The sequence below is a fragment of the Pediculus humanus genome, genomic scaffold (genome assembly GCF_000006295.1).
Source record: "Pediculus humanus corporis 1103172108281 genomic scaffold, whole genome shotgun sequence".
NCBI lineage: Eukaryota > Metazoa > Arthropoda > Insecta > Psocodea > Pediculidae > Pediculus > Pediculus humanus.
Window position 1 is genome coordinate 1,118,957 of NW_002987850.1, and position 26,446 is coordinate 1,145,402.

The following is a 26,446-nucleotide window of genomic DNA, read 5'->3' on the forward strand; positions in this document are numbered from 1 at the left end:
ATCGTTTTTTGTTTATTTATCAAATTTTTACATGAGACGTTGTTACGCTCAAACATTTTGCTTTGTTTTGTTTTCGATCTTTTTTTTTTTTTTTTTTTTTGACAAAGTTCATTCAAATCGGCGACATTGATTCATCGTAATTATCATTCGTCCGTTAATTATTAATACGATAAAACCGGATACGGAAGAAAGAATAATAATTAATGTGGAGGGGGGGGGAAATCAAACGCAATTTTCCTATTTTTAAATAATGTCGGCCGTCGTCGTATGATTTTCTTATCGTTTCCGGTTTTGGGCAAAATTTTTTTTTTTTTATTATTATTTAAAGGTCACTCTCGACGTTCGTAGTAAGTTTTGTCGAAAATTTTTTTTTTTTTTTTTATATAAAAGAATTTCTTTATTTATTTTTTTTTTTATTTTTTTTTCCCCCGCGAAAACTTTGATCAATCAATCAAAAAAAAAAAAAAAAAAAAAAAAGAAACCGAAAACAATCGGAAACGCCTTCGCTCGAACAAACAAAGGAAAAAAAAGGAAAATTTGATATAACAATGAAATTTTCCTTTTTTTTTTTTTTTGATTTGTAACCACGTCGGTAAAGTGACCGCAAAAAAAAAAAAAAAAAAAAATTTGATTGCACAAAAAATGATTCATTCATAATAATGATGATGATAATCGTTACGATGATGATGATGATGATGATGTTTCGTAACGGTTTGGAAAAAAATTGAAAAAGGAATTTAAATCCTGCCAGGTTGAACGGGAAAAAAAAAGGACGCGGTCGTTCTCGGTTTTTTTCTAACGTTTCCCAACTTCCCCCTCCTCCAGGAAAAGACACGAAAAGATTTGGGATGCGGTGGTGATGTATCGAATGGGATGATTACATTTTCCTTTGAATTTATTAATCGTTTCCGGGAACGATTTAAATTAAGTCAAAGGTTTTCTTTTTTTTTTTTTTTTTTTTATAATTTTTATTTTAGTATCATTATCATTATTATTATTGTTATTATTATTAGTATTAGTCTCATCACGTTTTTGTATCAATGACGTCAAGGTCAATGATAAAAATAATTTTATAGAAAATTATTGTTGCGGTAGGTTAATTTCGTTAGGGAAATTTTTTTTTTTTTTTTTTTTTTCTTAAATAATATTTCCTAGTTTGAAAATTTCAATTGCGAAAAACGGAGTGGGAGGGGAAGGGGAAATCCGTTCGCGGACGTTTGTCAACATGGCGATGAAGTGTGTGAAATTTCCATTGGGGAAGGCAAGCGATTGGGGTTTTTTTTTTTTTTTTTTTTTTGTATTTACCGCGAACGAGGTGTCCGTGATGTGTATTTCCATTAACTAGTATTATAATTCACGGTCATTTATTCACATTTCCTCATTTAATGAGATGCAAATCGGGTTTTAATTAGTCTCGTTCCACGTTTCTACGTGTGAAGCGGTGTACGGAGAAAAACGAAAAAAATTCTAGGAAAAAAACCTTTAGAATTATGTCACCACCCCAGTTGTAAATTTTGTCGTGTAAGAAAAAAAAAAAATTTCACGTGCCACGTCGTTGTTTAATCGAACCGGATTCACGATCGAAGAAGATTCGATTTATAAATTAAAGATTTTGCGTGTGAGGAAACTCTCACGTGACACACGTAGGATGAATCCACCGTATAATTTTTCGAACGGGGGGAAAAATTAATAATAATAATAATAATGATCATTATGACGTCACGATGATTTCGATTGCTAAAAAAATTATTTTTTTATTATAAAATTGGGAAATGGTTGGTAGGGTAACCTTTGCCAAAAAAAAAAAAAAAAAAAAAAAAAAAAAAAAACGCGCGCGACAATGAAAAATCATTTTAATTGATTTTGTTTTGATGTGTGTGCGTGTGTGTTAAGTGAATGTAAGGCGTGTGTATGCGTGTGCGTAATATGCGTGTGTGAAGGATGAGGGCTTGTTAATTTTGTCTAAATCATTTAATTTTTTTTTTGTTATTTCATCTCTCTCTCTCTCTCTCTCTCTCTCTCTCTCTCACTTGTTGTTGTTGGCGACTTTACATTTTGAGATTTTCGTGACGTCATTCACCGTAGGAGATCGTTCATGGGGACTGGAAAAGCAGAAAAAAAAAAAACAATGGATGACGATGACGTTGTAAATTGTTAAAAACTAAATGATTTTTATTATTATTATTATTATTTTTTACTAGTCGTTACGAAATAATCGTGGTTGTAGAAATTGATTGAATTTATGACGACGGCGGTAAATTTTACGCATACGCAAAAAAAATGTGCGCGTACGTAAAAGGTTATTTACCACGTTAGGTATAAAAAAATAAAGGAGAGGAAAAGGAAATGAATGAATGAATGAATGAATGAAAAAAAAAATGGCGGTCGTGCATGCGATTTGATTTTTTTTTTTTTGAAATACGCTAAATTTAAATAAAATACGGATGAAAAAAAACTAATTATGAAATAATAAATAAATAAATAATTTTTTTTTTTTTTTTTACACTATATTAATAAATAAATAAAAATTTTATTATTATTATTATTAATAATATTAATAATGCCACTAATTAAAATCTACAAATTTAACAAACAAAATATATAAATTTTACACCTTTTTTTTTTTTTTTCTCGTTTCCGTCGTTAACGAGAGTTATCGAACAATTCGTTTCCGGTACATCGATCAGAAATGTCCGATAAACATCATTCGCATCAACAATTATTTTTATTACTATTTTTAAATTTATTATTATTATTATTATTATTATTATTATTATTATTATTATTATTATTACGATGAACGAATAATACAACGGATCGATCGATGAATGAACTAATCAATCAATCAATCAAAATCGTTTTTTTTTTTTTTTTAAATTTTTCTAACGACTATCGAAAAAATTATTAATAAATAAAGAATGAAAGAATGGAGAGGGGAAAAAAAACGATCACGTGTTTCGTTTTTTTTTTTTTTTTTCGTACAAATATTTTCTACGGGAAAATCTATAAAAAAAAAAAATTTAATTTTTCCGTCGATGATGATGAGGATAATAATAATAACTAAAATAATAACGAATTATTAATATCCGGTTTTAAAAATTATTATTATTATTAAACTACAAATAAAAAAAAATTACTAATTACGTGCTTTTACTATTTATATATATATATATTAAACGATTAATTTTAATTTTATTTTCAGGTTATTAAATGAATTTATTATTATTATTATTAACACTGAACGACGATGTGACTATGACGTATCGTGTGATGACGTCAGGGGAGAAAAAAAAAATGGAAAAGAAAATTTTTTCCGGATTTGAAATCGTTTGTTTTGTATATATTTGAAATTTTGCACGGCGATATTTGGTAAGTCTCATTTTAAAAATTTATTTAATTGGGTTTTATTTTTTTATTTATTTATCGTGGCAATAGTTAAATAACGGTCGTTTTATTTTTTTAAAAAAATAATTTCCGGGAATTATTAAATTTAATGGCGTCGTCGTTAAAACAAAAAATGATTTTCATTATTTACTTATTTGAATTTTTTTGTTTTTTTATTTCGAGATTTTGGCGTGAAATTTACGTGGCACGAGATTTTACGAGAAATTTTTTTTTTTTTTTCATGGAAAAATTTCCGTTTAAGTCTCATTAAAATATTATTATTATTATTATTATTATTATTATTATTATTATTATTATTATTATTATTATTGTTGTTGTTGTTGTTAATTGAGGGGGAAAAAAAATGTCGTGTCAAAAGAAATAATTTTTTTCGCTTGCTTTTTTAAAATCGTTTTTCATTAATACTCGGACGCCGCATTTGAAATTTTGGGGTTTGGAAAAAATTTTATTTGATTCGCTGGTGCCACGATAAAAAAATAATCGTAAGCGAAAAATTTGTGCGAAATGTTGAAAAATTATCAAGATTGTTTTACGTAAACATTTCGATTTTTTTTTTCTTTTTATATATTTTAACATTTAAACAAAATATAATAGCGAAAATAATAATAATAATAATAATAACAAAAATGGCGGACGGTCAATTTAATAAATTTTTTTCATCTCCGGTGTTTTAATGCAAAAAAAAATAGAAAAAAAAAAAAAATTATTCGCGATGGACGGTGCACACAAGAATATAATAAAAATTAATTTTAATTTTTAATTACGGGTACATTAATTCGATCGTGTCGTTAGACAAAATTTTTGAAAAAGAACGTACTAATTTGAAAAAAAAAAAAAAAAAAAAAAAAAAAAAACATACGAAAACTATTTAAAAAACATTTTTTTTTTTTTTTTAAACGTTTAATTAATTGACGGGGGATTAAATAAAATTTACGGGGACGGGTCCTTAATTTTTTTTTTTTTTTTTTTTTTGTCGACATCCGTTTTAAATTTTTTTTTTTTTTTTTTTTTTAAATTTTTCCAAGCGGAAATTATTCAAAAAAAAATTTTGTATATAAATTTTTTTTTTTTTTTTTTCTTCAAGTTTTCCGGAAATTGAAAACTTTTTATCATCATTAACATTATCATTATTATTTTTTTTTTTATTCGTTTTTTTTTGTTATCACTAACTCTATATATGTATATATATAAAAAAAAAAATCAATAAATATCGATTATACGTAATAACCAACGTGTAACAACAACGAATAACGGTTATAACGGTTATTTACAAAAAATTTTTTTTTTTTTTTTTTTTTTTCAATTATGGCAGCTCTTTTTTTTTCAATTTTTTTTTTGCCGTCGTAACGTTGTTTTTGTTTTTATTTTTTTAGGCCGTATTTTTTTTTTTTTTTTTTTTTTTTTTCTGATGACACGATCAAGTATCGAATTGTTTTTTTTTTTTAAATAATTTTTTCGTTTTTTCTTTTTTTTAAATTATTTCCGTTGTTGTTTTTCTTTTGATTTTTTTTTATTTTTTTTTTTATTTCGGCTCGAAAAATCGTAATTAATTATTATTATTATTATTATTATTATTATTATTATTATTTGTATTATTATTATTATTATTATTAAGCGTTTGAATTTCGATTTTCATCATAGCGCCGAATCGAATACTTGTAGGGATTTTGTTATTCCATCGTCCTATAAAAAAAAAAAAAAATTTAATTTTTTTATTAATTTTCAATATGGCGGCGGAAAAGTTTTTTTTTTTTTTTCCTATTGAAACGATTTTTATTTATTTATTATTGTCATTGTTATTGTTATTATTATTATTGTCGTTATTGAAATTTTTTATTTTTATTTCCGTTATTGTAAAATGATCAATGCGATTGATTTTATTATACGTGAATGTAAAAAACAGAAGAAAATGAGAGAGAGAGAGAGAGATATGCAGATATATAGAGTAGGGGAGAGAGAGAGAGAGAGAGATAGATAGGAGGGGGGGAAAACAAAAATGGCGGTACAATTTTTATTTTGAAAAAGTGAAATAACAAGAGAAATTTTTATTTTTTTGTTTTGTTTGTTTGTTTGTTTGTTTGTTTGTCTGTCAATTTATTAAAACGTTTTCTTGTACTTTCGTTTGTCTCAAAAAGAGAGAGAGAGAGAGAGAGAAAGAGAAAGAAAACGGTTTGAAAATTGACACACAGACAAATAAACGTTTGTGGCAAAAAAAAAAAAATGTTTATTTTTTTTAAAAAAAAGAAAAGAACGATTGGGAAAAGGAAATTTTTTTTGTTTTTGCCAAGGGACCTTTCGTAAAAGCGATGATAATAATAATAACAACAATATTTCCAAGTGTTTTTCTTTTCTCTCTCCCCCCCTCTCTCTCTCTCTCTCTTTTTTAATTTCGTTTTTTTTTTAAAACGTCCAAAAAAAAAAAATTTTTTTTTCTTTTTTTTTTTTTTTTAAATTGGCTCCAAATCAAAGAGGTTGTTCTATTGTTCCATAAAGTTTAGAAAGCGGCGACATTTAGTCGGATTTTGTAAAAAACCAAAAAGCATTATACAAAAAAAGAGCGAGAGAGAGAGAGTGAGAGAGAATGAAAAGAATCATTTGCGAACAAGGTTTTAGCTGTTGTTGTTCCTGTTGTCGTCGTAAATTTGTTCGAGTTGCGAAAAATCAATGTTTAAAAAAAAAAAAAAAAAAGGAATGGAATGGAATAGTTAGTTAGTTATTTACCTTCAAGCAAGATTCCATAAATTCTTCTAACGTTATGACGCCATCTTGATTTAAATCTAACTTACGGAAGACTCTGTCGATTTGATCTCTCGCTTTTCTATCGTCGTCTATTTGATGCGGTCTCCTTCCCATTAATTCGTGTATGGCAAGAATTATTTCACCTAATTCCGATCTCGTTATGCATCCGTCCCCGTTTATGTCGTATAATTTAAATGTCCAACGTAATTTTTCGTAAACGGAACCTCTTAAAAGCGTCGATAACGTCACTAACATATCCTGAAATTAAAAAAAAAAAAATCGATTAATCGATTAATCGATCGATAGAAAAAAAACAATATTCGATACTCTTTCTAATAATAATAATAATAAGGGTTTTCTCGTTCGCTTTAAATTTTGTTTTGTTCTTTTTTCTTTTGTGACGTCATCAATTTGAAAAATTAATAAATTCATGAACGCGCTCGCTCTCGCCGCGACGTTTTGTTGCACGTAAAAGGATGTCAATTTTTAAATGGATTAATACGTGATGTAAAAAAAAAAAAAACAAAAAGGGGGGGGAAATTATTATCATTATCATTATTATTATTATTATTATTATTATTATTATTATTATTATTATTGTTATTATTTTTTACGACTTTTAGAGAATCGGTAAACGGCGGTAAATAGAAATACAAAGGAAATTTTTTTTTGTGAAAATGGTGGAAATGATCAAAGAATAAAAAAAAATGATGATAAACAATTTATAATAAGTTTTAAAAAGAAAAATTTGTTTTATTTACAACGGAAAAATGATTAATGACACGTTTTTTTTCAAATTTTACGCGGCGTTAAATCATTTGGCGTACGCGGTCGGAAAATAAGAAAATAAAAAAAAAAAAAAATTTTTTTCTTTTTTATTTATTTGTTTGTTTGCTTTTTTTGCCGTTTATTTTTTACGGTTAAAAAAATTTTTTAAAGACGCGGGAATGGTAGGGGGAGGGAGGGAGGGAGGGAGGAATAAAAAAAAATCATATAGATGGATATAATAATAAATTTCGTCTGCTACTCCGTGACGTCATCTTTTTTTTATATTTTTTTATTGTCGTCGTTTCACAAGAAGGGAAAAAAAAAAACGTTATAGTTTTATTTGCGTGAAATTAAAATTTTTCGATTTAAAACATTTGCTATTGCCACGTTAAGTTAAATCTCGAAATCGAAATTGAATGAAAATTTTTTTTTTTTTTTTTCGTATGCTATGGTATAATAATAATAATAATAATAATAATATTAAATCGTTTTTTTATTTTTTATTTTATATTTATTTATTTTTTCAATATGGCGCCGTAAAAAATTTTCGAACGAACGATTGTTTTTCCCCTCCCCCCTTTTTTCATTTTTTATTTTCGTTAAATTTAATTTTTTCGACCGTTAAAAATTTAATTTTTTTTTACTGAAATTTGATACGAAATTTAAAATGATAATAATAATAATAATAATAATAATAATAATAATAATAATAATAATAATAATAATAATAAATCTTTTCGAATAATTTATTGTTATAGAATCTATATATATAAAAGCAGAAGAAAAAAAAAATAATAATAATAATGTAGGGATGGGGAGTTTGTTCTTTTACCGTTATTTTTCAAATTTTCTTTTTATTTTTTTTTATCATCTTATTTTTATTATCATTATCATTATTATTATTATTATTATTATTATTAATATTATTATTAATATTATTATTTATACGTTTTTTTTAAAAAGATTTTCTGCTTTATACGAAAAAAGAAACAAAAAAAAAAAAACTTTTGGCATAATTCATTTTTTTTCGTGGAATAAATTTATCATTAGTGCATAATTGAAAAAGTTTTTTAGAGAAAAGTTTCTTTTTTTTTTTTTTTTCTGTTGCCACGGTAATGCGAATAATAATAATAATAATAATAATAATAATAATAATAATAATAATAATAATAATAATAATAATAATAATAATAATAATAATAATAATAATAAATAAAATACAAAATTAAATTTATTCGGTTTGTGATTTTTCACATCCGTGGAAGAAGAAGAAGAAGAAAAAGGAAAATGGAAGGGGGGTGGGGTGGGGGAAATTTAACAACAATCGTTCGTTAATTTTTATTATTATTATTTTTTTCTTTTTTTATCTCGTGCTGGAATTTCCAGTTGGAAAATTTATTAAATTATTAACACGTCCGCGGATTCATTCAAAAAAATTATTATTATTATTATTTCGGGGAGGAAAAAAAAAATTTATTTTATGGACTTTGGAAAAAAAAAAAAAAAAAAAAAATATTTCGGGTGTTTCCCCCCCCCCCGTTTGATTATCCCGTGTAAATCAATTAATATAAATTTTATACGGGATGATTGTTTTTTCCAGATGAAAAAATGTCTGGAATCAGGAAGGGATAAAAACGTACAAATATTTTTTTTTTTATTTATAATAATGAATGAACTTACCCTAAACGTAATAGCTCCATTACAATTGACGTCAAAGGCTTTGAACACATAATGAGCATAAGAACTTGAATCTGTTTAAAAAAAAAAAAAAATTTTTTTAATTAGTTGTTGTTGTTGTAACGGTCTTTTCGAATTTATATTTTAAACTTTAATACTTACTCCCGTGTGGGAAAAATTTTTGGTAAACGTCTTTAAAAGCTTCTTCTAAAACCACGCCTTCCGGACATTCCTTAAAAAAAACAAAAAACAAAAAAAAAAGTTTACGTTAATGCACCACGATAAAATATTTTTTACACTTGGGTTATATAATTTTTTTTTTTTTTTGTAAAAAGTGGAAGAAGGATTTAATAATTTATTTTTTCTTCTTCTGCCACGTAAACGAACGTTCGGAATACGGGGTAATGTTACGTTAAGTGTTTAATGATAATTTAAAAGAAAGGGAGAAAGGGATGAAAGGGTGAAAGGGGGGAAAAAGGGCGGGGAAGAAACTAATCGTGGAAGTAGAATATAAATAATTTATTACGTTGTAAAATCGAATTAAATTTTCCTTTTTTTTTTTTTTTTTCTTTTTTTTCTCGTGTTTGAAAAAAGGATTAAAATTATTAGGCAGAAGAAATTTTTTAGAAAGAGGGAGAGAGTGAGAGAGATAAAGAGAGAGAGAGAGGGGGGGGTGAGTGAGAGAGAGAGAGGGGGGGAAAAGAAACTATGAATAAAAAATTAACCGTAAAAATTTGTTAAACTGTTTTTATAAATGGGAGGATAGGGGGAGGGGAGGGAAGGGAGGGAAGGGAGGGGCAAAAAAGGAAAATTCGATATTAAAAATGAGATTTCTTTGTTTTGATTTGGTTATAAAGTTTTCGTCGTGTCGGCAGATGTTTAAAAAAAAACGTTTTTTTTTTTTCCGCAAATGTGATTTTGAGTGAATTTCTTTTCTTTTCAATATATATTTATTGTCACGATTTCGACAAAATTAAAATTCTGTAGGGGTTGAAAAAGAAATAATAAAAATTGTTTTTTTTTTTCGGTTCTTTTTCCCCATTCGATTTTGATTTTCGAAAAGTTTAAAAAAAAAAGAAAAAAATAGAATTATTTAAATATTTTATTTTAAAGTGGGAAAAATGGAATAAATTTCTTTTCAATCGTTTAAAATTATCATTCATCGTTTTTTTCATGTCTCGTCTCGTGTCGAAACATTATCGATTAATAAAATTTTTAAACGTGGCATCAGAAACTCTAAATTTTTATATTTAATGAATACATTTGATTCGACTCGAATCAAGAAAAATTCATGATAATAAAAACAAATTAAAAAATTTTTTTTCTTATCGACGTGGATTTAACCGGGGGAGGGGAGGGAAGGGAAGGGAAGGGAAGGGAAAAAGTCATTCGTCACATTCGTCGTGTATAATTTTCAAATGAATTATACGCGCCGCCGCCATTTTTTTTTTTTTTAAATTAAGTAGTTTACGTTAAGGAAATAAAAGTTTTAATTGAATGTCATAATATAATAAACTACGTGTCATTATTCATTTATTTATTTATTTTTGTATTTATTCGCGATTATTGTAAAGAGAGAGAGGGGGGTAAGAGAGAAAGAGAGAGAGAGGGAGGAGGGTAAGAGAGAAAGAGAGAGGGAGAAAAAGGGGAAGAGAGAGAGAGAGAGAGAGAGAAATAAGATTGTTGGATGGATGCTGTAAGGATTAAAATGAGTGGATAAAAATCGGTTAGTTTTTTTTTTTTTTTTTTTTTCTTCCAAAGATTTGATAATTTCCATGACGATAATTATAATAACGATGTCGTACATTGCCGGTTGTTTAAAAACAATTTTTTACAATTCGAACCGTGAATCAAAACATTCGGGTGGGGAGGAGGGCGGGGGAGGGAAATAGCGCAAGACATGAAATCGTTTCGTTGTTTTTATTTATTTATTTATTTATTTACATTGTGTGGGTAAATATCACGTGAGTTGAATCACGTGACACAAACAATCAAACAAATGAAGGTGAGGTAGAGGAGAAGGAGAAATCCAAGATGGAGGAAGCTTTTAATTATTGTTTAAAAAAAAAAAAAAATTCAATGCTTTGTCGCAGAAAATTTTTTTTTTTTTTTTTTTGACCGAGTGCCATTTTTTTATTTTTTTTTATTTTTTTGTAATCGCGGAAGTTTTTTCTTTTTTTTTTATATATATTTCTGCGACATAAATCGAGTGAAAATAACAACGAAAACAACAACAACAACCGAAAAAAAAAAAAAAAAAAAATTTTTTTTTGGCAAATTAAATCGTCGTGTTATTATTATTATTGATGGTAATGTAACGGACGAAATAATTTTATTTTAAATTTTTTTTTTTCTCTTTTCCGACCGAACGATCGTTATTTTTCGTTATTTGATTTTTTCGTCGCGAAATTTAATTTTTTTTTATAAATTAAAATTTTTCACGGTAAAGGCCCGCGAAACGGTTTTGTCGCGAATTTTCAAAAAATTTCTTATATAACCTCAGAAGAACTGTTTTTAACCTTTTGCTTACGTATAAACGTAAAAAGGAAATGACGTAATCGTACGTAATAATAATGACGGTTAAACGAAATGACGTCATTTATTTTAAAAATGAAAATATGGTATTATTATTATTATTATTATTATTATTATTTTATAATCGTTGAGAACCATATTTCGAGAAATTACGACGCAGTAAATTTAAATTTTTTTATTTTCCCCCCACTCTCGCTCTCGGTTTTAAACGAATGTCGTAAATACTTCCGGTTTTTCGATAAATTGTTCTCGTTCGTTTCCGGATAAATAATAATTTCGTAGAGGAAAATTTTTGATTCATTGTAAATAGTTTAATGGGAATTCGAGTCGCATTCATTCTTCATTGTTGTTGTTGCTGTTGCTGTTGTTATTTATAACGTTCAAAACATTTTCCAAAATTTAAAAGGAATAGGGGGGAGGGGAGACATATTTAAAATTCCCGTTCTAAATTGTTGAAAACGTAATATTCGTTTAAAAAAAAAAAAAAAATCGAAATTAAACGCGCACGCGCATGACGTTAAAATCAAGGAAGGGGAGGGGGAAAAAAAATTTGCCGGGAAAAAATCCGGGATGATATCCCGTTGAGGAAAAGGAAAAGTAAAAAGAAAACTATGAAAATATCCTGAAGAAAATGACTTTTTATCCCTACTCATTCCCTCCCCAAAAAAATCGTCGCGAAAGTTTAAAAAAAAAAAAAAAAAAAAAAAAAAGTTGATCGTGTCATTAATGTAAAAGTTTATATGGGGGGATGGAAGGGGTAAAGGTGGGGAAAGAAAGGGTTGGGGGAAAAAATGAAGTACGACTAAAAAAGATTAAATGTAAAATAAAGTTTCGTATAAAAAAAGAAGGAAAGTACGATTAAAATCGTTATTTAAAAAAAAAAAAAAAAAAAGGATGAGAAAAAAAGGAAAAAAAAAAAGGAAAAAAAGGGAAAATTGTAAAAAATCACGTGATGTTAGAAATAAGTTAAAATTTTTTTTTTTTTTATTTCATGTCATATAAAATTTGATTGTTTTTTTTTTTTTACTATCTATCTATCTTTCACTTTCCTATCTCTTTCTCTCTCTTTTTTTCCCACTTTCATAGTAAGAGAGAGAAAAAAAAGAAATTTCCTTATTCAATTTATTTCCCTTTCCATTGTTTCCGTTGTAAATGGTTGTTGTTGTTGTTGTTGTTGTTTTGACCCAATTCGAGGTTTTCGCCTGTTATTATCATTTTTTTTTTTTTTTTTTGATTTCGAATTCGTGAAATTCGCGCCGAAAAAAATAATAAATAATATTTTTACGTTTTAATTACTCTATGGGATTTAAAAAAAAAAAAAAAAAAATTGATGATGATAGTGGGCGGTGCGAAAGGAAGTGGGAAAAGGATGGATACATTTCGTTTCGTTGTGTTTTGATTATTTATTCGTTATTAAATCTATTTAAAATGAAAATTTGTGTTCTTATCAATCAGTGCGATGACCTGATAAGAATTTATTTTCAAATTTTTATCATTCGTAACGAAAAAAAATTTAAAATAATAATTTTCCGTTTGAATTTGTCGTTTATTTAATTTAAATCGAATTCGTTTAAACTGTTATAAAAATTATTATTATTATTATTTATTTTTCGCTTTCTATGCGGTCGGGAAAAAAAACAAAAATCTGCAGCGCGATGCGGGCGACAAATTTTTTAAAAAATGGCGGCAAAATATTTTCGTTTAAAAAAAAAAAAAAAAATTGAACGAATTTTTCCCGCCTATTATACGATATGACGTCATAAATTATATTATTAATAAAAACATCGTCGGTGTGCATGGATGAAATAAATGGTTAAAAAAAGGTACGTTCAGAAATTGTTAGGGGGGGAAAAAAACTCACGGTTACCATGGCAACGCACAAAAAAACGGTTGATTATTTTTTTTTTAAAAATGTCGGTTGATTATTATTTAAAATAACATTTTTTAATTTTTTTGTTTTGTTTTGTTTTTGTTGTTTTTTCAACGTGAAATTATTAACAATTTATTATTATTATTATTATTTTTTGTTTTTTAATTACGTTTAACGGCACGCGGATTCGGTTAAGTGTTAAAAATTGTTTAAACAATTGTTACGTGTATGTATGTAAATAAAAAAAGGTGGCGGTTAGGATCGAAAGGGAGGGATAACGAGAAAATTGTTCTAGAATGTTGTTTTAAAATGGCAGGAATCAAGTTTGTTGTTCATTGAATGAACATTTCGAATGCGAAACAAGTAAGACAAAAATAATAATAATAATAATAATTTTCGTTGTCGTTTCCGGGTATCGGTAATTAATATAAAAAAGTACCTACGAGTCGATTAAAAAAAAAATGTTACAAGTACCAATTTAAAATATTATTTAATTCCCCCATTTTGTTTTTTTTTTTGAAAACAACGGAGAAGGAAGGATACACAGGAAATGGTTCCAGGGTCTCTTTTAAAACTGTGATGACGTCATTTCTGATCGATCGAGCCAGGTGGTTTCTTTCTCACTCGCTCTTATACGGTTTTTATATCCTAAAGGATTTTCAATTCTATCTCTTTCTTTCTCATTTATTTCCATCTCTATTTTTATTTCATTTTCTCTTTTCGTTTCATTTTTTATTTTAAAAAAAAATGCTTGTTGCTGTTGTTAGCTTTTAAAACATTCTTTGACCGTTTTTTTTTTGTTGCCATATTTAAAAAGACTCGTATGTATTCGTGTTAATACTGTTTAATGCAAACATTACATAATAATAATAATAATTATTATTTAAAAAAAAAAAAAAAAAACAGCAGCAGACGAATTTTTATTTTTGTTGTTTTTCATGTTTGGCTGTCATTTCATTTCCATGACAACAACATTTTCTCTCTCTCTCTCTCTCTCTCGAAAAATTTGAAATGTAACAAAAAAAAAATTTAACCGTTTTTTGACGTCGAATTAAAAAATTTATTTATTTTTATTTTAATAATAAAATAAATAAATAAAATGTAAGGGTTTTTTATTTTATAATTGCGACAGTTAAAGGGAATTTAATTTTAATTTTCGTTTGGGGGAAAAATGTCGGAGGTTTGGGAGGGGAGGGGGGAAAGGGAAAAAAATGGACGATGGACGAAATATATATATATATATGTTAGAATTAAATATTTAAATGTTGAAACAAAGGATTCCGTATCTCTCTCTCTCTCTCTCTCTCTCATTAAAATAATGATAATATTAACGTTTTAAAATATTTGTAAATATGCGCAGGAGTTATTTTCTAGAAATTTCTCTAAATGCGCTCGATAAAGCAAGGATGGATGAAAGGAAGGAAGGTACATAGAGAAACGAATAAGTTGTGGGAAAATTTTTTTTTTTTTTTTTTTTTTTTTTTTCATTTTTCATACTCAACAGGTTTAATAAAGAGAAAAGTTTGATTGTTGTTGTTTTCGTTGTGTATCTTTCGGATGCTGTAATCATCATCATCATTTGACGTAATTAAAGAAAGGGAGGGAGGGGAAAAAAAAACGTTTTTCTACTTTTCATCGTTCGTCTCGAATTATTATTTCTTTACACATTATTATTATCAATCACTCAAGAAACATTTTAGCGACGACATTTTTTTTTTTTTTTTTTCGAAAATGTATACATTTTATTATTATTATTATTATTATTATTTCGCTCTTGTGAATAATAAGGTGTGTAAAGATTACATACATATGTTGTCGAAATGAAAAATGATGTTGATCGAAGTATACACGCGTATGACGACCCCCCACCACCACCCCCGTAAATTTTGATTGATTAACTCGCGTATTGTTTTAAAAAAAAGTGTCTTGTTACACGACGTTATTATTTTGTCTGATTACACGACGGCGGTAAAAAATTTCTAAAAGTCGACGACGACGAAAAAGTTACATAATAATTAATTAATTCGGTCAGATGTCGTGTGTGTGGAAATCGAAATAAATTTTTTTTTTTTTTTCGAAACATTTCGAAAATAATAATTCTAAAAATAAATATTTGAAAGAAACGAAATGAATTAATGATGATGATGATAATGAAGACAATTAAAAATAAAAAATAAAAAATTTATTAAACAAGATGTTGTCAGTCGGTTGAACAACAACAACAACAACAAACAAACAAAAAAAATAAACTCGCACGACGTTACAAAAAAAAAAAAAAAAAAATTTCTGCGGGGGAATTTTAATTTAATTTAATTTAATTTAATTTCTCTCTCTCTCTCTCTCTCTCTCGAAAACAAAAATCGTTTGTTTTCTTGTTGTGTCGTTTACACTGCAGCAGTAATGACAATAAGAGTATGAGATATATATATATATGTCGTGTAGAAAAATTATCAGCAGTAATTTAATTTAAAAAAAAAGGGAAAAGAGAGAGAGAGACAGAGAGAGAAAGAGAGAGAGGGAAAGAGGGATAGATAAAAAGAAAGAAAAAAGATGGAATCAATCTTATTAAATAATTACAAAAAAAAAAAAAAAAAAGGAAAAAGTTCAAAGTTGTCTGTTTCGTTTCATTTCTAACGAATGTTTTTTTTTTTTTTTTTTATTTACTTTCTTTAATTGTTTTCGTAGTACGATTGATCGAATTTTTCGAATCGATATTAATCGATTATAATCGATAAAATAAATAACGATGCGTATTTTTTTTTTAATTTCAGGTGCGACACGAATGAAATTTCAAATTATAACAAAATCGTACAGTTTCCGGTTTTTACCCGGTAAAATTTAATAAGAAACAAAATGAGGATACCACACACGATAAGTTTAAATTATTTTAAAGAATATACGCCGTCGGAAGTTGCCGCCAATTTGATAACGGATTCGAAAAGAAAAATCAAATCGGAAAATGTTACGTGGGACGAATTCCTGCCTCCGTCATTAAAGGAATTATGCGTGAAAGTAATCGTTGATAATTTCGAAAACAGAATATTGTTGAAAGAATTACCCCTTTGGGATCGTAATTTCCTTTTGGAAATATTACCAACGGATCTTCCTCTTCCCCTCGTCGTGACTCACATAGACAATGGGATTTATTGGAAAAGAAAAGTACAGGATAGATGGAAAAACGAATCGAATTATTGTCAGGACTACGATTTCAATTGGAAAAGAATGTTTTTGGAAAAACACGTTCAAGAAGCCATCGAAGGAATGACTCCCGAAGGCAAGACGTCATTAAATTAATTAATATTAATATTATTATTTTAAACATTTTTTCTCCTTTGCGAAATAATAATAATAATAATAATAATAAAAAAGGATGAATGATTTTCAGGTTTCGATCTTGAAAACGCTTTGACGCTGTGTAGAATGACGAAAGAGTACGTTCAGAAATTAAACATAAGAGAATTGAAAGCGTCGCACGTTGATAACGACGTGGATTTAGAAGATGAAGACGTGGAACTTTTTTTAAGCGAAAAACCCGTTAATTGCAGTCACATTGATCTCTCGCCGATGATATCCGAATTTTCTAATTTAACCGAACTCGAAGTTAATTTCGGAATGAGAAACATCGGTGATAATTACAAGGAACATTATTTTAAATTATCCATTGAGGATTGCGAGTAAGTTTTTAAAGTTTATTATTATTATTATTATTATTCTTGGGAACCTTGGAACCTTTCGAGGGGAGGGGACGTGAAAAAAAAGGTTGTATATGACAAAGTTTAAATTTAAGGATGAGAGTAGTAGTAAAATAGTACTTCGCTCGTTTTGTCGTGTTTGTATATATGAGTTTAAATTAAATTTTAAATTTTCTGGAAGGGGGGAATAACGTTAAAGGGGAGGCGGAGGAAGAGGAGGAGGGAGGTCGAAATAATAAAAAGGGGGGGGGGCGGCTTCGCGAAATCTTATCGAACAACACATTTGAGATTTAAATTACTTTTTATCATAATCGTGTTTTTTAGTCGGAAAATTTAATTTTATTATTAATTTATTTTTGACTTTAATACGTCAACGCGATGACGATAATGATGATGTTGATAGGTTATTTATCATAGAATAATTTTTAAATTTTTCAAAGAAAAGTTTTGTTAAAGATGATTTTATTAATGACGTCATTAAAATACGAGGATTTTTTTTTTTGATGGATCGATCGAAAGGAAACGATTGTCGTTTTTGTTGTTGTTGTTTCTGTTGTTGTTGTTATTATCATTATCATCGTCAATGCAGTAATAAATTTAAAAAGGGGAAAGGGGATGGGAGAGGAATGGAGGGGGGTTTGGGGAGGGGAAATGTACACCGCCCTTAGTCGAACGGAAGATTTTATCCGAAGGTGTGGCACGATTTTAAGACAGGTTTTATGTTTTTTTAAATAAAAAAAAATAACGCGGATGTTTCCACCCATTTTTAATATATATGTACAACATGGAGGAAAAATTGTGGTTTCGGATAGAAACAAAAAAAAAAGCGGAAATGGAAGGATAAAAAAAAGGGGGGGGAGAAAGAAGGTTAGAGGAAGAGGAGAAAAGAGGGGATGAAATGAAACGCACAAAAAAAAATTTCTCAATGACAACAAAAAAAAAAAAAGTAAATAAATTAACCGATTGTTTTAAAAGAGAAAAAATTAAAAACTCTTCAAGGGAAATTCTATTTTTATAAATGTCGGCCATTTTATTTTTTTCCGCTCAAAAATTTATTAAAGAGTTTACACATATATATATATATCGAAAATCGATCGATATCGATAATATCGTTACTACTACTACGATTCGAGTTATTTAGAAAAAAAAAATTTAGGTGTCGAATCGTTTTTAAAAATATTAAATTACAGGAAGGACAAAAAGAATAGAAAAAAAAATTTTTTTTTTTTTTTTCATTCTATTCATTCTCAGGAATTTAGGTAAAGGGATATCGTTGTCGGATAAATTGAAATCGTTAAAAGTTCAAAGTTGCAATTTGGACGACGAAAGATTGAAAGCACTTTTAACGAAAATGGATGAAAATAATTCGATAGAATCGATCGATGTATCGAATTGTTTGATAACGGATTCGGGAGCGGAATCAATGGCGAAATACATGAAAAATCACGAAAATTTAAAAATTTTAAATTTATCAAATAATAGAATAGAAGAAAATGGCGTTTCACTACTCGCTTACATGATTGCTCGTCCGGACACGAGCCGATTGGAACATTTAAATATAAAATTCAATCCGTTCGGAGATCAGGGACTCAAATATTTGGCATCGGCTTTGGTACGGGAAAATCCGACGATAAAAATCTTGAACGTTTCCTGTTGTTCTCTCGGTTCCGAATCCGGGATATACATGGGAGAAGTTTTGAACAGAAACGAAATACTCACGGATTTGGACATGAGTAATAATTATTTGGGAAACGATGGAGGTACGGCGTTGGAATCGGGAGTGGAAAATAGCAAAACGATACAGTTTTTGGATTTGAGAGAAAATGGCATTTCCGACGATACGTTGACTCGGATAAACGACAGACTTTTTTTCAACAGGATAAGGAGTCGTAAGGGTGAGAAGGGAGTCGTTCGCGAATTGAAATTGATAGCGAAAAGAGAAATGGAGGAGAAATTAAGATTGGAAAAATTAGCAGAAGAAGAAGCGAGAGCTGCCGAAGAGGAAGCCGCACGAATTGCTGCCGAAGCGGCCAGAGCATTAAGAGAAGCACCGGAAGTACTGGAAGATTAAATTTTTCCTTTTTTTTTTTTTTTTTTTCTAATTTACTTATCGGAAAAGGTTTTGAAATTAAAAAAAAAAAAAAAAAAAAAAAAAAAATTCAAACATTTAATTTAATTTTAGTCGTTGAGTTTTTTTATTTAAAAAAAATGGCGTCGTTGTTTAGAAAAAAAAAAAACGTTTCTCGGGTTCATTAATTAAAATTCTTTAAATGTAATAATCACTTTTTTTTTTCGGTTTCGATTGTCAAACGAGAGTTTAAAGTGCGTGTAGATACGGTGCGTAAATAAAATAACTAATGACACGAAAGAGAGAGGGGGGGGGAAACGCGGGAATACGATTGATAAATTTACGCGGGAAAATTTAAATTAAAAAATTAGATTGTCCGTGAAATTGATTTTATTATTATTGGAAAAATTTTTAATTGCCGTATAACTTTTTTTATTTTGATGCGAATTATGCGACGTGTGAGTGATTAATTAATTAAATTTCGGTTAATAGAGAGGTATTAAAAAAAAAAAATTACCAACTTCCCCCCACAACCCTCCCCCTTTTGCTTTTTTTTAAATTTAATTTTATTACATGTAAAATATCTCGGTCGATTTCCGTTTTGAAAAAAAAAAACTCACCGCCTTCTTTAAACAAAAACAAAATGGAAAATCGTGTACGAACGCGTTCGGTTCGCGTGAATAGGTTTTAATTTTTTTTTTTTTTACGTTTAATACAATTATAAAAAAAGCGGTTGCGTCGTTTGCTTACGTCACGGGAATAAAGTTATGACGTCATATAATTTTTTTAAAAATTAATCCGAATCCGAATCGAATAAGTATATTTAAATGTTATTTTATACGAATCTCTTTCTCACATCGATTCATTTCTCTCTCTCTCTCTCTCTAGTTTTTTTACTCTCTTTCTCTCTCTTTCTTTTTTTTAATATTTTTTAATGGATTTCGGAGCCTTCGGTCTATAAAAAAAAAAAAAAAAAAAAAAAAAAGGGTTGACTGACGCGTTTTTTATAAGGTTACACACGGAATATCGTTTTTTTGTTACCTGCCTTGTGGCTTAAAGGTCAAATTTCTAATTTAAAACGATAATTGTATTATAACTTGAATGGCAAAAGTTCGAAGGTTAAATACGAGCACGTATGGATTGGGAAAAAAATTTCCCTCTTCTTCCCTCTTCTTCCCCCATCTCCCCCGGATTAGAGTTAATAAAAACTCTATTTTGCAGTAAAAAAAAAAAAAAAAAAAAAAAAAAAAAGGAAACGGAAGAAAGGAGGAGAAGGAAACGGATGAAAGAAGAATGGAGAGAGGGAAGGAGGAGGAGGAGGAAGAGGAGGAGAAAGAGGGGAAGGGGAAATAAAGAAAACGATAATATTAATTATTATATCGTAAAACATTTTAAAAGCAATAAAAAAAAAAAAAAATCGATTATAACGAAAATGCGAAAACGTTAATTAGTAATTCATATCCGCGCGGTGTTTATTAATTAAAAAATAGCAATAATAATAATAAAAACATTATTTATTGTTTTGAAACTGAGAAAAGGATTTTATTATTATTATTATTATTATTATTATCATTATTGTTTTAAATTGAAAAGTTTAAAAGGAGGAGAAAAAAAAAAAAAGGTTTCAAGTGTTTTTGTAACAACATCATCATTTACATCATCATCATCATCGTCTTCATCATCTCATGATTCTATTGTATTTAAAAAATTGTTTTTATCTCTATGGAATAACGTGATGACGTTAGAGTGCACGCGCGTTTGATTTTCAATTTAAAAAATCAAAATAATCGCTTTTATATAATAATGATAATAAATTTTGTGTAGTTTTTAGACGTGTAATTAGATTTAATTTTAATTTGTGAAAAAAAATTTGTTTTGTGACGTCGATTATCTATCAATTTTCGTTATATTTAAAAAAACGGCATTAGTTAAACATATTCGATTCGATATATCGCGAGAGTGATATTTAAAAATATTAATAATAATAATAATAATATTAGCAGTGCGTGAAATTAAATATAGAAAAAATGGATTCCGAGCTAAGGATTAAAAATAAATAAAATGGCTGACTTAAATTGGTCATCCTCGCGATTCCATAAAGTATATAAAAAAACTAAAGGTAATACCCGGAAATGTTATCATCGTCGAAAAAACGTAATTTTCTCAGGTGATTGATTGATTGATTGATTGATTGTCAATTGATGATGATCGACTACGTTAATTAATTATCGAACGTTAAAAATTATTAAAGGCAACAAGTCGTCGTCGTCTGCGGATTCTATGGTTTAATTTTTACCAAAAATTTAAAATTTTTAATTTTTTTGGGGGGCAGGGAGAAGGGGAGGGAGGGGTAGAAACGAATGAATGACTAAAATTAAAACGTTTTTTTTTCTTCCTTCTCTTTAATGTGGGAAATGATAATATTTTTAACATAACGCTCGCGTAAAAAAAAATTAATTAAAAATACGCGGCGGTTATTAAAAAAAAAAAATAATAATAAAATAATAATAATAATAAAATTTTTTCGATATATATAATATTTGGTCGTGCCCCCCCCCCTTTTCGGTCTTTTCGTTTCGCTACACCAAAAAAAAAAGATTGGATCAATACTACTAGTAAAAAAAAAAAAAAAAGGCTCTCCAAAATTGAATCAAAATACGTAAAATTTACCACTGGAATGAAAGAGTGAGAGAGAGAGAGATAGGGGAGGAGGGGAGAAAGAAAGAGAAAGAGAGAGAGAAAATGGTGGAAAACGGTTATTGAGGGGGGGGGGAAATCATTTAGAAATTACGCGGGTTTTAATTAATATTATAACAAAAATTTTATTTTAAACGTTTTTAATTGTTAGCTTATGGATTTTTTTTTTATTTCAAAGGTTTTCCAAAAGGGAAGGGAGGGGGAAGGAGGAGGGAGAAAGAGAGGGAGGGTAGTAGAGTAAGAGAGGGCGGTGAAGAATTTAAAAAAAATAAATAAGGTTAATTAAATATCGATTTGAAAGTAATGGGAAGGAGGGGAGAGGGATGGGAGGAGAGGAGGAAATTATCAATGATGATGATGATGATGATGATGATTAATGTGTGTTTTTTCGTACCTGTTTAAATCCTCTGTACATGACTCGGATTTCGTGCCTTGAAAATTTTGTTTGTTTGCAAAGATCTTCGAGTGCAACTGTTGGATGTTTGAAAACTCTTGTCGTACCAATATCAAAATAACCTTCTTCAATTGGTGAATCGGGAGGCGTCGCCATGTCTCTTTCTTTCTCTCTCTCTCTCTCTCTTGTTTTTTTTTTTTTTTAATTCACTCGATTCACAACGGTTATAATTTTTTAATAAAAATGAAACTCGACCCGTTATATATATATTCGAATTAATATTTAACTTATTATTGTTTTAAAACGCGAAATTACGCGAAAAAATGCGTGGACGGATTTTTTTTTTTCTTCGTTTTTTTTTTTCTTTTCGATTTTTTAATTATTGATCATTTGAAAAATAATAATAATAATAATAATTTTTTTTTTTCACTTTCGTCATTTTTTTTTTGTTTTTTTTGGGGGGTTTTCCGTTCGTTTGTTTTGGCTTCTGATTCTAACAGATTATTTAAAAAAAAAAAAAAAAAATGGGGGGATTATAAAAAGAGAGAGATAGATAGATAGAGTCGAACAAACCGTAAAAAAAAAATGTTTTTTTTTTAAAAAAAATTAATTTCGATTATTCATTTTTTATACGTGCGTGCAAAAAAACGAAATCACAAGAAAAAAATTATTATTATTATTTTTTTATCCGTTAAATTTATAATCGATAACGGATAGATTAAAACTATTTACATCGTTTTTCGAAATTTGATTTTTTTTAAAAAAAAAACGAAAATTTATATGTATGTACGGTGATGATTGTTATTATTATTATTTGTTCATCGTTCGCGGATTCGTTCCGATAATCGTGCGACGAATGAAAAAAGCGGGAAACGCGGAGGAGCTTCGACCTTTTTACACGACTGCGCGACATGCTCAGTCGTATTTCCTATTTAAAAAAAAAAAAAAAAAAAATTTTTTTTTATTTACTTTCATTTTATATTATTATTATTATTATTTGAAGAGAGAATTTTAAAGGGAAATTGAATGAAATGTTGTTAAAACCGAGTAATTTTACGTCATGTTATTTGGATTTATGTGGAAATTTCCCCCCCTCCCCCTGCTCCACTCCCCTCCCCATTCTCGCAAAGCGGTATAAATAATGATGATGATAAAATGAGAATGTGTGTGCGGTTTTGTAATTAATAATTAATTAACGATACGAGTTTAAAAAAATTACAATTTAAATTTTAATTCGTTATGTATAATGTGATATGAGGGATGAGTTATAACTAACGGTTTTTGAAAGTACGGCATTTAAAAAAGAAAAAGAAAACTTTTCCTCCTCGTCTTACCGCCATATTTGTTTAAAACCGGCAAAAAGTTTAAATGTTAACTGTAAAACCACGTTTATTAGTTTTTACCAAAAAAAAAAACACAAACAAACAAAAGGTACCCACGCGTTTATTTATCTTTGAGGGGGAAAAAAAACGGTAAAGTTTAAATTTAAAAATTGGCTCGATCTGGTGACACGTACATCGAACGAAACCACTGCCATCTATATTGTATTTATATACTTTGAAGTAGGGAGAAAAAACACTTTGGAGTCGAAAATGGGTAATTAGTAAATAAATAAAATTGAATTTCATGTCGTTTAGTTATCGGGCGTTTGTTATATAATGAGAGATGAAGACGGTTAACGAAGTGGCTAAACATTATTTCGATACTTTAAATCCATTAGCCGAACGTATAAGCACGGATATATTGAATATAAAAAAAATCAATCAAAATCTATGGAATAATTTGAGCGTCGATGAACAAAATCAAATAATAAATGAAAATCTTGTTTATCCAGAAGCCATACTTAAATACGCTCTAAATACGGATCCGTGCCAACAAAATATAAATATTTCATTGGAAGGAAACGTAACTGGAGCCAAATACGTTGTTGATGAAAACACGGTAATTATGCATATTTGTTATTGTACAAAACACACACAAACACACAAATGTTTGTTGTTGTTGTTGTTGTTTGTTTGTTTGTTTATTTGTGTATATTCGATTTCATTTCGTGTAAAACTTACCAATGCAACATAATGATGTAGAACTCTTGTTAAAAAGGCATGTGTAAACAAACAATGGAGTTTTAAAAATGTTTGTCGTTGTTTGTTTGTTTGTTTGTTTGTTTTTTAAAAATCTTATTACATGTGTATTTTAGGGTGTATCATGGAGAGATGAACATTCTGCACCATTTTCATGGAAAACTCCTAGTCAAATTGATTTAACCATATTCACATCATCGAATGGAGATAATGTGATTACCAATGGTGGTTTCAACATTACCAAAACAAGGCAGACATATGTTGCAAATGAATTACAACAATCTGACAAAAATTTACAATTAAAACTAGATAAATCTGATACGTTATCAATTGGGAAGAGTAGTAATAATAATAATAATAATAAAAGCGATTTGAAAACATTGAATCTTTCTCCAGAATCAGCGAATGTTGTTTTAGTCGGAACATGTTCCAAACTGAGCGGTTTTTGTTCGAAATTGAAATTCATGCCTAGTAAATCATACAGCTACGAAGTACAAACGGTTTTGACGACTCCAACGGTTTCGTCGTCAAACGACACCGGATTTTTAGATAAGATAAAAGCAAGCGCCGTTTTGAAAATACAAAACACGTTAAAATTTGTTGGGAGCAAATCGTCGGATTTGAAAAAATCATCGAACGCCAACGGCGTCAACGTCAACGGCGACAACGACACTCAAAATTTAGTTCAATTCAAATGTCCAGCAACGATTGTTAAAATGAATAAACCGTCGCCGAAAGTATCGAAACCTAAATCTCCTCCGCCACCGCCGCCCGTATTAAATTTACCATTGAAAACGGAAACGGAAAATTCGAATGATTCGATAGTCAAAACGATGAACGAAGAAGACAATTGTTACGACGAAGTGGATTCAGAAGAGAAATCGTTATTGGGTAACAACGAGTCGAGAAAATCGTTGAACGTTTCAGATTGTGATAAAAACGATTTCGAATCGAACGTGAAACATGAAATATCAGGAGATTTGAATAGTTTGAGCACGGAATGCACTCCACTCAGCGGTCCTAACATCGACATAATACCAAAAAGCGGTTTCGATTTTTTAGATAATTGGTAAATACTAATAATAATAATAATAATGAATCGAAAAGTCTGATGAATTCGATTATAACTATAGACTGGATTGCCTGAAATTAACTAGTAGTAATAATAATAATAATATCTTGATTGTTATTATTATTATTATTATTATTATTATTGTTTTTTTTCGTATTGAAAGTATTAAGCTCAGATAAGCTGCTGCTGCTGCTGCCTTAGTAATTCATTTCATCATTTTCAATTTCTTCCATTTTTTTCATGGGATTGGGGAGGGAGGGGAGGGAGGGGGTGGGAAATTTGTTTTTATTTATTTGGAAGACTGATTGATATGACCAAAACTTAATAAGTAACAAAAAAAGAAGAAAAGACTCGTTAGGGTTGTAGAGAGTAACAGACAAAAGTGGATACATAAAGTCTCGAATACTTGAAATCACAAACAATTTGGTTGTTTTTTTGGTTGTTTGTTTGGTTGTTGCAATGATTGTTGTAATGGTTGTTGCAACGATAAAAACATTTGTCAAATCAAGTTGTTATTATTATCATTATTATTTCATTTTAAAATTAACTTTCTTAATTTATTTATTTATTTATTGTCATTATCATTATCATTTGTAAGCCTTTTGGGCAAATAAAAAACAATATTATTATTATTATTATTATTATTATTATTATTTTAATAATGGATTTGTTGTCGGTTTGAAGTTTTAAACCATGTCAACTCGACTGATGATTAATAATAATAATAATAATTAGATTTTTTTTTTTTAAATTAATTTAATTAACACGTTTGTTAATTAAATACTAAACTAAACGTTATTTATTTATTATTATCATTATCATTACGTGCACAAGAAAAATAATTAATCGTATATAAGATTTGCACTATATATATATATATATATACATATAAACGTTCGATTTATTTTATTAATAATATTTATTTATTAATAGGATTATGTATGTATGTATTCGTCTTTCGAATGCCTTTTTTTTTACGTAATCGTATGTGTCAGTTTTATATACAAACACATAAAAATTTATATATTTTATTAAATATCACGGAAACGTTAATAATAATAATAATAATAATAAATATTGTTTAAGGTAAATGTGATTTTGATAGTAATTTTTTGTTTTGTATTTTTTGATAATGCCGAATGTTTGGTAATAAAGGACGTCACACACAGGCACAGGCACACAAGTCGTAAATGGTACTTGTCACATTATATGGTATTATGTAATTATTTATAATAAATAGAAAGTAATTACTTAATTTATTATTATTATTATTTTTTTTAAATATTTTTTTAAAAGGTCTACTGCTACTACTACTACTACTAATATTGTCGTTAATTAAATAATAATGATGATACATATAATGTAAATTTTTTTTTTTTTATAGGGCAGAAGGAAATTTTTTTTTTTTTTTTATTGTTCTTTAGGTAATTATATTACGTTGGTCGTGA

At 28.1% G+C, this 26,446-nt stretch overlaps 3 protein-coding genes across 3 annotated transcripts; 2 read left to right on the forward strand and 1 right to left on the reverse strand.

Moving 5' to 3' along the window:
- Nucleotides 1-5,040: 5,040 nt before the first annotated feature.
- Phum_PHUM514130 (Kv channel-interacting protein, putative) lies at nucleotides 5,041-22,001 on the reverse strand (the record flags this gene model as incomplete). Its single annotated transcript, XM_002431124.1, has 5 exons — nucleotides 5,041-5,088; nucleotides 6,127-6,402; nucleotides 8,593-8,663; nucleotides 8,752-8,821; nucleotides 21,846-22,001. 5 exons carry the CDS (start codon nucleotides 21,999-22,001, stop codon nucleotides 5,041-5,043), a joined length of 621 nt encoding a protein of 206 aa, XP_002431169.1.
- Phum_PHUM514140 (uncharacterized protein) lies at nucleotides 15,848-18,757 on the forward strand (the record flags this gene model as incomplete). Its single annotated transcript, XM_002431123.1, has 3 exons — nucleotides 15,848-16,187; nucleotides 16,380-16,668; nucleotides 17,938-18,757. The coding sequence occupies 3 exons, from the start codon at nucleotides 15,848-15,850 to the stop codon at nucleotides 18,755-18,757; spliced, it is 1,449 nt and encodes a 482-aa protein (XP_002431168.1).
- A 1,509-nt stretch (nucleotides 22,002-23,510) lies between the features above and the next one.
- On the forward strand, nucleotides 23,511-25,073 carry Phum_PHUM514150 (uncharacterized protein; the record flags this gene model as incomplete). The annotated part of the gene is made up of 4 exons (XM_002431125.1): nucleotides 23,511-23,786; nucleotides 24,043-24,248; nucleotides 24,294-24,973; nucleotides 25,060-25,073. 4 exons carry the CDS (start codon nucleotides 23,511-23,513, stop codon nucleotides 25,071-25,073), a joined length of 1,176 nt encoding a protein of 391 aa, XP_002431170.1.
- Nucleotides 25,074-26,446: the final 1,373 nt, after the last annotated feature.